The sequence below is a fragment of the Zingiber officinale genome, chromosome 6A (assembly GCF_018446385.1).
Source record: "Zingiber officinale cultivar Zhangliang chromosome 6A, Zo_v1.1, whole genome shotgun sequence".
NCBI lineage: Eukaryota > Viridiplantae > Streptophyta > Magnoliopsida > Zingiberales > Zingiberaceae > Zingiber > Zingiber officinale.
In genome coordinates, this window is record NC_055997.1 from 42902225 (window position 1) to 42914770 (window position 12546).

The 12546-nt window shown below is 39.4% G+C and overlaps 1 protein-coding gene across 1 annotated transcript; it reads right to left on the reverse strand.

The window, feature by feature from the left end:
- Positions 1 to 11218: 11218 nt before the first annotated feature.
- Positions 11219 to 12054, reverse strand: LOC121994773 (shaggy-related protein kinase kappa-like). The gene is made up of 5 exons (XM_042548699.1): positions 11953 to 12054; positions 11782 to 11844; positions 11624 to 11707; positions 11366 to 11468; positions 11219 to 11285 (listed from the first exon to the last, which is right to left on the reverse strand). Exons 1-5 carry the CDS (start codon positions 12052 to 12054, stop codon positions 11233 to 11235), a joined length of 405 nt encoding a protein of 134 aa, XP_042404633.1. The 3' UTR covers positions 11219 to 11232.
- Between the last annotated feature and the right edge of the window lie 492 nt (positions 12055 to 12546).

A 12546-nucleotide genomic window follows, 5' to 3' on the forward strand; every position in this document is an offset into this window, starting at 1 on the left:
GTGATGATTGTTGTATGGACACGATATATCATATTCCAATATATTTATAAAGACATTTCTTTATGGTTATTATACTTACTTGTATTGGTGCCAAATAACTAAGTATAATAGCGTCCTTGGGTAGAAGATTCTTATCTATATCAATCGATTGGTTGAATTGATAGTGAGATGATATAGAGAACACTACTTTTAATCATTCCTAGTCAAGTATTAACATTCAGGGACAAAGTTAATGCGATGAAACTAGCATGTAGGTCAACTCGATGACTTGATCTCACAAGTCATGGATATAGAGATATCAAGTTGACACATAGGTATGCATTGAAGAATGTATACTGAATGACCCGCCATGAGAAAGTATCATGGATCGTTATATGAGTGTAATATACTTTCTCATGTGACTATTAGTATGACAATCAGTCCTTGGACCTAAAGTCACCATGGTTCCCTACATAAGGAGTTGCATACTTTGGCTTCGTCAAGCGTGACCCGTAACTGGGTGGACTATAAAGACGATTACTGGGTATGTAACAAATTATGCGGAGGGATGTGAGTGATGTAGATGGGATCTATCCCTCCTATATGATGGGAGTGACATCATGATTCTTGATATAGTGAGACCACTAAGTGCATGGCCATGCCCAAATGAGTCAATATGAGGTATTGAGCTCATTTGATTAGTGTGAGTCTACTTTGAGTTCAAGACATAGATTGATTAGAGGATGACATGGTCTATGCCTTAATTGATTGTTGATAGATACCGCTCATTACTTATGCTTCTAAATGGGTTTAGGAGCATTGCCAACGTTACAAGATCCTATAGAGTCACACACAAAGGGAAATTAGATGGAGATTAGGTTCATATGATGAACAAGAGGATTAAGTTCATGTGATGAACCAAATTGGATTAATAGTAATCCAAATTAGACTAATTGAGTTGGACTCAATTTGATTCATGTCTCCAATGAGTCTAATTTAGATTATAATCCATTTAGTCAATTTAAATCAATGAATAGAGATTCTTTAAATTAAATTGCCTTGAATCAAAGGTTGGATTTGATCAACCATGGGAGATAAGAGGTCAAGTTTGACTTGACTTGAGAGGGAAGATGAAAGGTCAAGTTTGACTTGCCAAATGCCACCTCATTGTGACTTGGCATGGGGCCGGCCAATGATGATGGTCCACATCCTCAAGGCTACATCAAGTGTGTGCCACCTCATGAGGGAGACCAAGAGCCATGACTCTTGGTATTACATGGAATTTAAAAGCCCCTAAAAGTGGTCGACCACATTGTGGGTGAGTGAATGCATTTTGTGTGCTCATTCAAGGCATCATCTTCTTCCTTTCTTCTTCTTCTTCTCTCCCTCTCCTCCATTGTTGAAACCCCTTGAGAGTGCTAGCACACTCTAAGTGGTTTTTCTCCACCTTTTGTCCGTGTGGATACTTGTAGAGGGGTGTTCACTTGACACTCTACGAGATCCGGCAACTTTTGGACGAGTGGGATAAGCGAAGGACTTCGCTACAAAGGTATAATCTCTACCATGTAGATCTAGTGTAGATTTAGGAGAAAACTATGTATATGTAAATTTTTATCTTTGCACGGATCCGTGGTAAGAACTTCGAGGTTTTCCACAATGTAAAAAGATATTTTTGCGGCTCAAAATTTATCATACTACCCCTTTCATCGACGCTCAGTGAAGAAGGGTTTTCAGTATCCACGAGATGTACTTCGGCTGTTGGAGTTGTTACGACACTTATCTCAGTTTTGGACTCTTCAGATGACGAATCGGTGTTGGATTCAGCCTCGACTTGTTCTTCGTAGAGTTTCAAGAAGTTTTCCCAAAGTTCTTTCGTGCTTTTGTATTCTCCGACTCTATTGAAATCTTCATTTGGTATTGCGCTTAAAATGTGAAACTCTGCCTGAGCATTTTCTATATACTCGTCACGTTGCTTCTCAGTCCAGAGACGTATCTCGATTTTTTGTCCGTTCGTGTTCTTCGGTGCTTCATAACCAAATTTCATTATTGAAAAAATACCAGAATTAGAGTTTAGATATACCTCCAGTTGCTGCTTCCATAAGGAGAGCTCCCCCTCGAATGCTGGTGGGTAGTCGCTAGCTCCGGCCATCGTTTTGTTGCTTCAGACGACGGTTAGTCCTTCTGAGGCATCTCGGCTCTGATACCACTTGTAGGACCGTTGCGGCCGGCTGGAAGGGGGGTTGTTGGATATCCTGCAAAATAAAAAATGAACAACCCTTCCTCAAACTCTTTAAGCTAACACTTGTAAAATAAACAAAGCAGATAAATAAAACATTAAAAAGACGAGGCACAAGATTTACTTGGTTACAATCGATGTGGTTGTTAATACAAGGAAGGTTAAGCGCACTAGAATACTCCTCCAGGCGGAGAAGCCTCTTACAACGTTGAAGCGCATAAAACAGAAACTTAAATACAACTCTAAAGCACACAAGCGTTGGAAATGAATTACAGGAGTTCGTTGAAGAGCTTCTCGACCAAGGCTATATTTATTTATAGCCTTGGTCGGGAGCCCCAAAGGGTTCCGGGCGCCCTGGGTGGGATAAAACTTTATCCCCTAACGTTCAGAACGTGTTAGACGCGTTCTGGTCAAACATCCTAGTCCGGGCGCCCGGAGGGGTTCCGGGTGCCCCGAGTTGGTCCGAGCGCCCCGGACTATTCAGGGCGCGCCGGACCCCCAAGTCAACAGATGTTGACTTTTCTCTATCGGGACCTTTGCTCCGGTTTAGTCTTCCTCGGTCCGGGTCTTCTACTCCAGATCCACTCACTTGGGTGATCTCTATCATCCGGAAAAGGGCTCACCCGAACCCAACTTCCGGTCTTCTCGAGCAGCCTTCGGCTCTGGCTTCTCGTCCCTCGGAATCGCCGCGTGTTCCTTCTCGTCCACCAGTGTACTCATCTGTAGCCTTCATCCCTCGATCGCACCCCGTGCCAACATTCTCGCTAGCTGCATCTCTTGCTCCCCGAGCAATCTTCCGCTACAGCTTTCGTCCCTCGGAACCACCACATGCTTCCTTCTCGTCCACCGAGGTACTCTTCCGCAGCAACTCATCCCTCGGCCGCACCGCGTGCCGTCCTTCTCGCTAGCTGCGTCTTCCGCTCAAGTACCTGTGCTCCTAAGCTCCTGCACACTTAGACACAAGGTTAGAAACACACAGGACCTAACTTAACTTGTTGATCACACCAAAACAACCTTGGAGTTCCAACAATCTCCCCCTTTTTGATGTGATCAACCCAAGTTAAGCTAGGGTCAAAAATAGATATGAAAATTAAACAATTTATTTTGCAATAACGTGCAACAAGATAGAAACATTAAATTTCAAAAAAATCCAATTTTTAATTTCTACCTCCCCCTAGACTTATACATTTTCTTCTCCCCCATTGATCACATAAAAAATTGGGGTTGCAAGAAAAAAATCTAAGGGTGACACTAAGAAAATTTATGACAATCTATTTCAACGATTTTCAAAAAAAAAAATATTTCCAAGTCAAGGAAAAATTTCTAAGTCAAAAACTTTAGTGAGAGAATAAGAATAAATCCTGACTTAAGCAACTTTTAAAAAAAAAAATTTATGTAAAAATTTAAGCAGAAATTTTAGAAAAAACTTTCAACTTTGAAAATAATAATTTTATTTTATTTTTTGTTAAAAAAATAATTCTCAAGTTATTGCCAAATCTCTAATCTCAGTATGAAATTTAAATTTCCATTTTAATATATCATAACTTCTTAAATTACACTTTTTTAGATTTAAGGCAATGAATATTAAACATGCAAGAAATTGTATCATGTTAATTTCCATTAATAGTTTGTCGAGATACTTTAATCAACAAGATATTTCTTTTAACTTTATAGACTTTACATCACAAAATTCTTTCGATAACATAATTTGTAATTCAAAATAATATTCAAAGAAAATTTTCGGCAATATTTCTAACTTGCAAAATTCTTTTATCAAAATATTTTGTAATTCGTAAGAATCCTTCGTTGAAACATTTTACAATTCGAAGAATTCTTTTGATAATATTTCTAATTTGCAAGACAAGTTTGACAATTGATTTTCTAATCTGAAAAACTCTTTCGATGATTCAATTTCTGATTCAAAAAAATCTTCAGGCAATTTTTCGATTGTTTTAATCAATTGTTCAGAAGGTAGAGGCCATACCTTACTTACCTAGTAGGTCGTTGGTTCTCCCCCTGTTGAATTGCTTTCTTTCGAAGATTCTCCCCTTTCATTGGTGCTCAGTGAAGAAGGGTTTTCTGTATCCTCAAGATGTACTTCGGTTGTTGGGGTTTTTACGACACTTATCTCAGTTTCGGACTCTTCAGATGACGAATCGGTGTTGGATTCAGCCTCGACTTGTTATTCATAGAGTTTCAAGAAGTTTTCCCAAAGTTCTTTCATGCTTTGGTATTCTCCGACTCTGTCGAAATCTTCATTTGGTATTGCACTTAAAATGTGAAACTCTGCCCGAGCATTTTCTATAGACTCGTCACGTTGCTTCTTGGTCCAGAGGCGTATCTCGATTTTTTCTCCATTCTTGTTCTTCGGTGCTTCGTAACCAAATTTCATTATTGAAAAAATACTAGAATTAGAGTTTAGATATACCTCAATTTGCTGCTTCTATAAGGAGAGCTCCCCTTCGAATGCTGGTGGGTAGTCACTAGCTCCGGCCATCGTTTTGTTGCTTCAGACGGCGGTTAGTCCTTCTAAGGCGTCTCGGCTCTGATATCACTTGTAGGACCGTTGCGGCCGGCTGGAAGGGGGGTTGTTGGATATCCTGCAAAATAAAAAATGAACAACCCTTCCTCAAACTCTTTAAGCTAACACTTGCAAAATAAACAAAGTAGATAAATAAAACATTAAAAAGATGGGGCACAAGATTTACTTGGTTACAATCGATGTGGTTGTTAATCCAAGGAAGGTTAAGCGCACTAGAATACTCCTTTAGGCGGAGAAGCCTCTTACAACGTTGAAGCACAGAAAACAGAAGCTTAAATACAACTCTAAAGCACACAAGCGTTGGAAATGAATTACTGGAGTTCGTTGAAGAGCTTCTGGACCAAGGCTATATTTATTTATAGCCTTGGTCGGGGCGCCCCGAAGGGTTCTGGGCACCCAGGGGGGATAAAACTTTATTACCCAATGTTCAGAACGCATTAGATGCATTCTGGTCAAACATCCTGGTACGGGCTCCCGGAGGGATTCTAGGCACCCCGGGCTGGTCCGAGCGCCCCGGGCTGGTCCGGGCACCCCGGACCCCCAAATCAATAGATGCTGACTTTTCTCCGTCGGGACCTTTGCTCCGGTTCGGTCCACCTCGGTTCGGGTCTTCTACTCCGGATCCACTCACTTGAGTGATCTCTGCCATCTGGAAAAGGGCTCACCCGAACCCAACTTCCGGTCTTCTCGAGCAGCCTTCCGCTCCGGCTTCTCATCTCTCGAAATCGCCGCGTGTTTCCTTCTCGTCCACCAGCGTACTCATCCGCAGTCTTCATCCCTCGGTCGCACCCTGTGCCGACCTTCTCGCTAGCTGCGTCTCATGCTCCCCGAGCAATCTTTCGCTCCGGCTTTCGTCCCTCGAAACCACCGCACGCTTTCTTCTCATCCACTAGGGTACTCTTCCGTAGTACCTCGTCCCTCGGACGCACCACGTGCCGTCCTTCTCGCTAGCTGCGTCTTCCGCTCCAGTAATTGTGCTCCTAATCTCTTGTACACTTAGACACAAGGTTAGGAACACACAAGACCTAACTTAACTTGTTGATCACACCAAAACAACCTTGGGGTTCCAACAACTATTAGTATGACTATCAGTCCTTGGACCTAAAGTCACCATGGTTCCCTACATAAGGAGTTGCATACTTTGGCTTCGTAAAATGTCACCCGTAACTGGGTGGACTATCAAGGCAATTACGGGGTATGTAACAAATTATGCGGAGGGATGTGAGTGATGTAGATGAGATCTATCCCTCCTATATGACGGGAGTGACATCATGAATCTTGATAGAGTGATACCACTAAGTGCATGACCATGCCCAAATGAGTCAATATGAGGTATTGAGCTCATTTGATTAGAGTGAGTTTACTTGGAGTTCAAGACATAGATTGATTAGAGGATGACATGGTCTATTCCTTAATTGATCAATCTAGATGTCAAGGATAGAAGGACATTGTCACATATTGTGAGAGTCACAGTTAGTAGTCACAAATGTCATGTTGGATCTCAACATTCTTGTAACTTGGGTAGTAATGATGTGTTGATAGATATCGCTCATTACTTATGCTTCTAAATGGGTTTAGGATAATTGTCAATGCTACAAGAACCTATAGGGTCACACACAAAGGGCAATTAGATGGAGATTAGGTTCATATGATGAACCAAGAGGATTAGGTTCATGTGATGAACAAAATTGTATTAAGAGTAATCCAAATTAGACTAATTGAGTTGGACTCAATTTGATTCATGTCTCCAATGAGTCTAATTTAGATTATGATTCATTGAGTCAATTTAAATCAATGAATAGAGATTTATTAAATCAAATTGACTTGAATCAAAGGTTGGATTTGATCAACCATGGGAAATAAGAGGTCAAGTTTGACTTGACTTGAGAGGCAAGATGAAGGGTCAAGTTTGACTTGTCAAAGGCCACCTCATTGTGACTTGGCATGGGGCCAGCTAATGGTGATGGTCCACATCATCAAGGCTACATCAAGTGTGTGCCACCTCATGAGGGAGACCCAGAGCCATGACTCTTGGTATTACATGGAGGTTTAAAAGCCTCTAAAAGTGGTAGACCACATTGTGGGTGAGTGAATGCATTTTGTGTGCTCATTCAAGGCATCATCTTCTTCCTTTCTTCTTCTTCTTCTCTCCCTCTCCTCCATTGATGAAACCCCTTGAGAGTGCTAGCACACTCTAAGTGGTTTTTCTCCACCTTTTGTCCGTGTGAATACTTGTAGAGGAGTGTTCACTTGACACTCTACGAGATCCGACAACTTTTGGACGAGCGGGATAAGCGAAGGGCTTCACTACAAAGGTATAATCTCTACCATGTAGATCTAGTGTAGATTTAGGAGAAAACTATGTATATGTAAATTTTTATCTTCGCACGGATCTGTGGCAAGAACTTCGAGGTTTTCCGCAACGTAAAAAGTGGTTTTTAAGGCTCGAAATTTCTAACAATTTTGGTAAAGCACAAGTAAAAAAAAACTTTAAGTTGAACATATTAGAATTTTCAAAAAAAATGAATAATTATTCAAAGCATTATCTAATTTCAATTTTTAATGATTTATCAGTTAGTCAATTAAACATTTTATTTCAATATTTGACTTCCAAGCTATGGCGAGACACTAGGCCTTCTTGGTTATTGGATCATCAACCACTTCTAAGCAAAGCCGCATAAGGAAATTAAACGTTTAACTTTTTCACTGAAAGCTCAAAGTCTTAATAAGGTTCAGGTTCGGCAAAACTAAGTAACCCAATATAGGTTCTAGCCAACTAGATTGATTAGGTATTTCCTAGGGACATATTTCTTTGAAATATTTCTAATTTGTCCTTTGTGATATCTAAAATACCAATTTAGATTATTGAATTTTCTAAAACTTATGTTATATGAGCATACATGATTTTTCAACTTTATTATTTCTTTTTGTAAAATCTCATTTTCTAGCTTTATATTGTCAAATTCCTCTATTGTGCAAGATTTTCCTAGAATTAATTTTAAAGTTTTAATTTCTTTTTCAAGTTTACAACAATCTTAAGTTAATAATTTTATAAACTTAAACAACTTGTCAGGTGGGAGAGATCGTACCTTACTTACCTTGTCAATCTCGTTATCAATAGCTCCCCCTGTACTACTACTTTCTTCCGATGTAGCTCCCCCTTCATCGATGCTCTCAATGCTCATTTCGGATGAGCTTGCTTCGTGTTCATCTTCTTGATGACTTGCCATTAATGAAAGTCAAGAGAAAGGCTCGACTTCTGAGTCGGATGACGTATCGTCCCACGTCGCCTTTAGTGTCTTACACTTGTTCATTTGGACAAGCTTCTTTCCTTTACCCTTGTCCTTGTTCCTTATCTCGGGTAGTTGTCTTTGACGTGCCCTTCTTCGTTGCAGTGGTAGCATCTGATCGTCCTTTTCTTTCTACCCTACGAATGGTTAGTTTTTCTAGATTTAATTAATTTCTTAAATCACTTTACCATCAATGTCATTTCTTCATCGTCAAGGGAGGATTTTGAGTCTCGTTCGTCTATCCTTGCCTTAAAGGTAATATTGTACGTTGGCCCTTCTTCATATCTACACATCTCGATACATGGACTTCAAAAGTCAAAAAAAATTCTTCTAAGGTAACAATTTCTAGATCCTTAGAGATATAGAATGCATCTACTAGTGATGCCCATTTTATATTCCTAGGGAATGCATTAAGAGCATACCTTAGTGAATCTCGGTTGCTTACCGTTTCTCCGAGATTTGAAAGTCCGGTGATGAGCTACTTAATCCTCGAGTGAATGTGTGTAATCGTTTTGCCTTCTTCAAATCGGAGGTTGCTAATCTGGTTACGAAGTAAGTCCCATCTCGTAAGTTTCACCTCTGAGGTTCCTTCATGAAGTTCTAGGAAGTTTTCCCAGAGCTCCTTGGCGAACCCGTATGTTAGAGTGTATAGTAAAAGCCTAGTTTTTTGTAAACATTTATTTTTGAAATAAAGAATCACATTGGTCAAATATCTACATTTATATGCTAAGTGTAGTTGTTCAGTTAATTTATATTATAGATAACATGATGTCTGGTGTCACACACAGAAGATCATATTATCATTTCCTTATAAATTATAAACAGTAGCTCATGACTAAGATGGAAATGAACAAACCATTGGAATAGTCGTAGTGTAATTTAGTATTAGTTTATCTTAACTATAAAATTACACTAGTACACTTTGAGTGTATTGAGCAAGACCATTTAAGATAAGTTCTTTTTATACTGACAGCATAAAAGAACAAGACCTATGTTATTATGGAAGTGTGTACTCTTAATACTGATATAATAACAAGCACATATATCTAGTATTTATTGTTGGGGTTGCGAGGTTGCAAACATAGCTTCACATTGAAAACACATGGGAAAGATCATGGATTTATAAAGAGAAAAAATATCTCCATTGGCATGAGGCCTTTTGGGGAGAGCCCAAGTGCAAAACCATGAGGGCTTAGGCCCAAAGTGGACAATATCATGCAATTGTGGAGATATCTAAATTCTTTTCAATCCACAATTGGTATCAGAGCCTGGACTACCAGAAGGTTTAATCGCCGACTGTGCACAAGAGCTATGGTCTGATTGAGCCATGTGGGTACAATATTGACCTTGAACAAAGAAAGTGGGGGCTCCTATGTTCAGATCAAGAGGACCAGACACTAGGCAGGAAGTCCTAGTTGCGGCTAGGCAAGGAAGTCTTAGTAGGTCGGGTGGACCAAGTGTCAGGAAGACCTGGTGGGTCGAGGATCGGACATGGGAAGCCCATGGTCCTTTGTTTGAGTGGGGGGGGGGGGGATTGTTGGGGTTGCAAAATTACAAACATAGTCCCACATTGAAAACACATAGGAAAGATCATGGATTTATAAAGAGAAAAGATATCTCCATTGGCATGAGGCCTTTTGGGGAGAGCCCAAGAGCAAAACCATAAGGCCTTAGGCCCAAAGTGGACAATATTATGTAATTGTGGAGATATCTAAATTCTTTTCGATCCTACATTTATTTCTTTGACTTATCAAAGGGTGCGATTTAGTTTGATAAATCAATAGACCAGATAAGTTGGGAAATGATATTATTTATAGTATGTGTTGTTGATTATAGAAGAAACTGTGTCCTAATAATCTAGGTTGATGATGTCCACAAGAGGAGCTCATAAGGATTGCCATGGAAACCCTACAGATGGACTTAGTCCGACATGATGATAAGGTTGAGTGGTACAACTCTTGGAGCTAGATATTAATTAAGTGAGTTGTTAATAACTCATTTAATTAGTGGACATTCGATATAATAAACATAAGGAGATTAACACACTCATGATAAGAAGAAGCCCAAAATGTAATTTGGGATTGGTGCGGTAGTTCAATAATAATTATTTAGTGGTATGAATTATTATTGATGAAATTAATTTGGGTGTTCAGGACGAACACGGGAAGTTTAATTTCATCAGGAGATCAAAATCAAATCCTCCTCTCGGTCCCTATCGTAGCCTCTTATTTATAAAGTATTATACCCACCTATACCCACCTTCTTACCCACCTTAAGGTGGTCGGCCAAGCCTAGCTTGGAGCCCAAGCTAGGGCCGGCCAAACCAAGGTGAGTTGGCACTACAACAAAAACCCTCATAGAATCGGTTTTCCATCGGTGTCTATTACATTTTCGACCGATGTCTATGAAGGCGATGTAAAAAGTTTGCCATTTTAGACATCGGTTTAAAACCGATGTAGTATCACTTAACGACACCGGTGTTCGAATCGGTTATTAACCGGTGTAGTATCACTTAACGACACCGTTTCATCAACGGTGTAAAACCGATATAATATTATATGTTAATAACACCAGTTTTGGCAGCGGTATACGATCGATGTAATATTAATTAATAACACCGATTTTGCAACGGTGGAAAACCGATGTAATATCAGTATTTTTTAACAGTACAAATTTGATTTTCGAAACAGTAACAAAAAAAATACACAAATATTCACAAATTACACAAATATTCTTCATTCAACAGTATCCATAAAATACACAAATATTCATAAATTACATAAATATTCTTCTTACAACAATACAATGAACAATAAGATTTTGTTAGGGTTGTACAATGAGGCTACGTACGTTCAAGAAATGGTCAATGGTAATGCAACAGAAAACTGACTGCCGAAGAAGGAACCTTTCTCTTGCTCTGGCCCTTCATGTCTCCGATCAATTATAAGATGGCCATCAGTAGTGTCAGATATAATTCAAGATTGTCTGCTGCAGAAGGAATCCTTTCTCTTTCCCTGTCTCTTCAAGTCTCCGCAAAATCTTGCACTTCAAGCACACACTGTAGCCTTAAAACTGAAATGGTTCTTGTTTATTGTCTTGAATTCCAACCATTGACCACATCAGGAAAACTGGAAAAAGAAGCTCTCTACCAAACTCAGCCTAAACTTCTTAACCCCGAGTTTAGTTCAATGCTCGGGTAGGAGGCGTCGAACTAGTTCAGGAGAAGCGCTTTCAAGCTCTGCAAACATATTTAAATCTCATTTAAAGGACCATCAACGGACGGACGACGATTAGACAGGAAGGTAAACAAGGCATTACCTTTAGATGTGAAGTTGAATAAAGGAGGAAGAGGTTTGCCACTAAGCAAACATGTGTTAGGATCTCTCAATTCATCAAAGAATGGATGAGAGCAGGCCTCCAACTGTATCAATGATGACAAACATGTTTATGTCACTTGGAATACATACCAATGGCAAACCATTAATGATCAAAATAGAAACTAGCAAGATGTAGAGAAGACATTATGAAAGTGAAACAGAAAAACTTTATTTTTATTTGGATGTATCATATACTTACCGTTGTAAGACGCAAATTAGGTGAGTATTGAAATAGTGTTGACACAAGATCAATTGCCTCGGGGGGTACAAAATTTGCAAAAAACTGCATGTTGTAGACATGGTGCGTTATTGTTTGGATTACTAGGAGGATCATCATTATATTACAAGTTCAGCTACCTTATGCCAAGGGTGACCTTTCATGCATGGAAATTTGAATTCTGAATAATTTGGGTTCATAGACTTGAATTCTGAACAAAATCTTATTGTTCATTGTTTACTGCTCTAATATACATTTGCTTTCCATTAAACTCTCAGAATATGAAGCTTAGTGGAGTAGGCAATGGCAACCCAGTCGGGCTGGGAGGAAGACCACTGCAGCTGCTCGATCTCTACTCCGGCAGTGTAGGCAAGTATGGGATCGAGGCCACCCTCAGCAGAAGCGACTGCCATAGACTTCTGGACGTTGCCATGATAAACAAAAATATCATGAGGAAGAATCTATAGAAGTACCTGGACAACATGGGAAAATTCATTAAGAAGTACCTTAAGGCATTTCTAAAAAAACACATAAAGCTTATAAATTATCAGAATGTTTGTTCAAGTTTGCAGACACACTAGCCTCATTAAATTTGCAAATGCACAACACTTGTACATACAGTGAGAAAGGAACTGCAAATTCTATGGGTACATGATTAAAGTGTTAGTCCTTCATTGGCAATAATAGATAAAAGCTCATACACTGATAACCGTTAGTGTGTGTTTGCAAAGAACTCACTGTAGCAGTTCGCCTCTCACTGAAGCATTTGGACTTCTGTAGTTCCTTGTAGAGTTCACCTTTAGCTGTATATTCCAGGAATTACACAAAGTTCAACATCAAGTCATTGTGCAATTAATAGCATGGAACTGTATGATTCTAACAGGGGAAAGTAGCAAATAGACAAC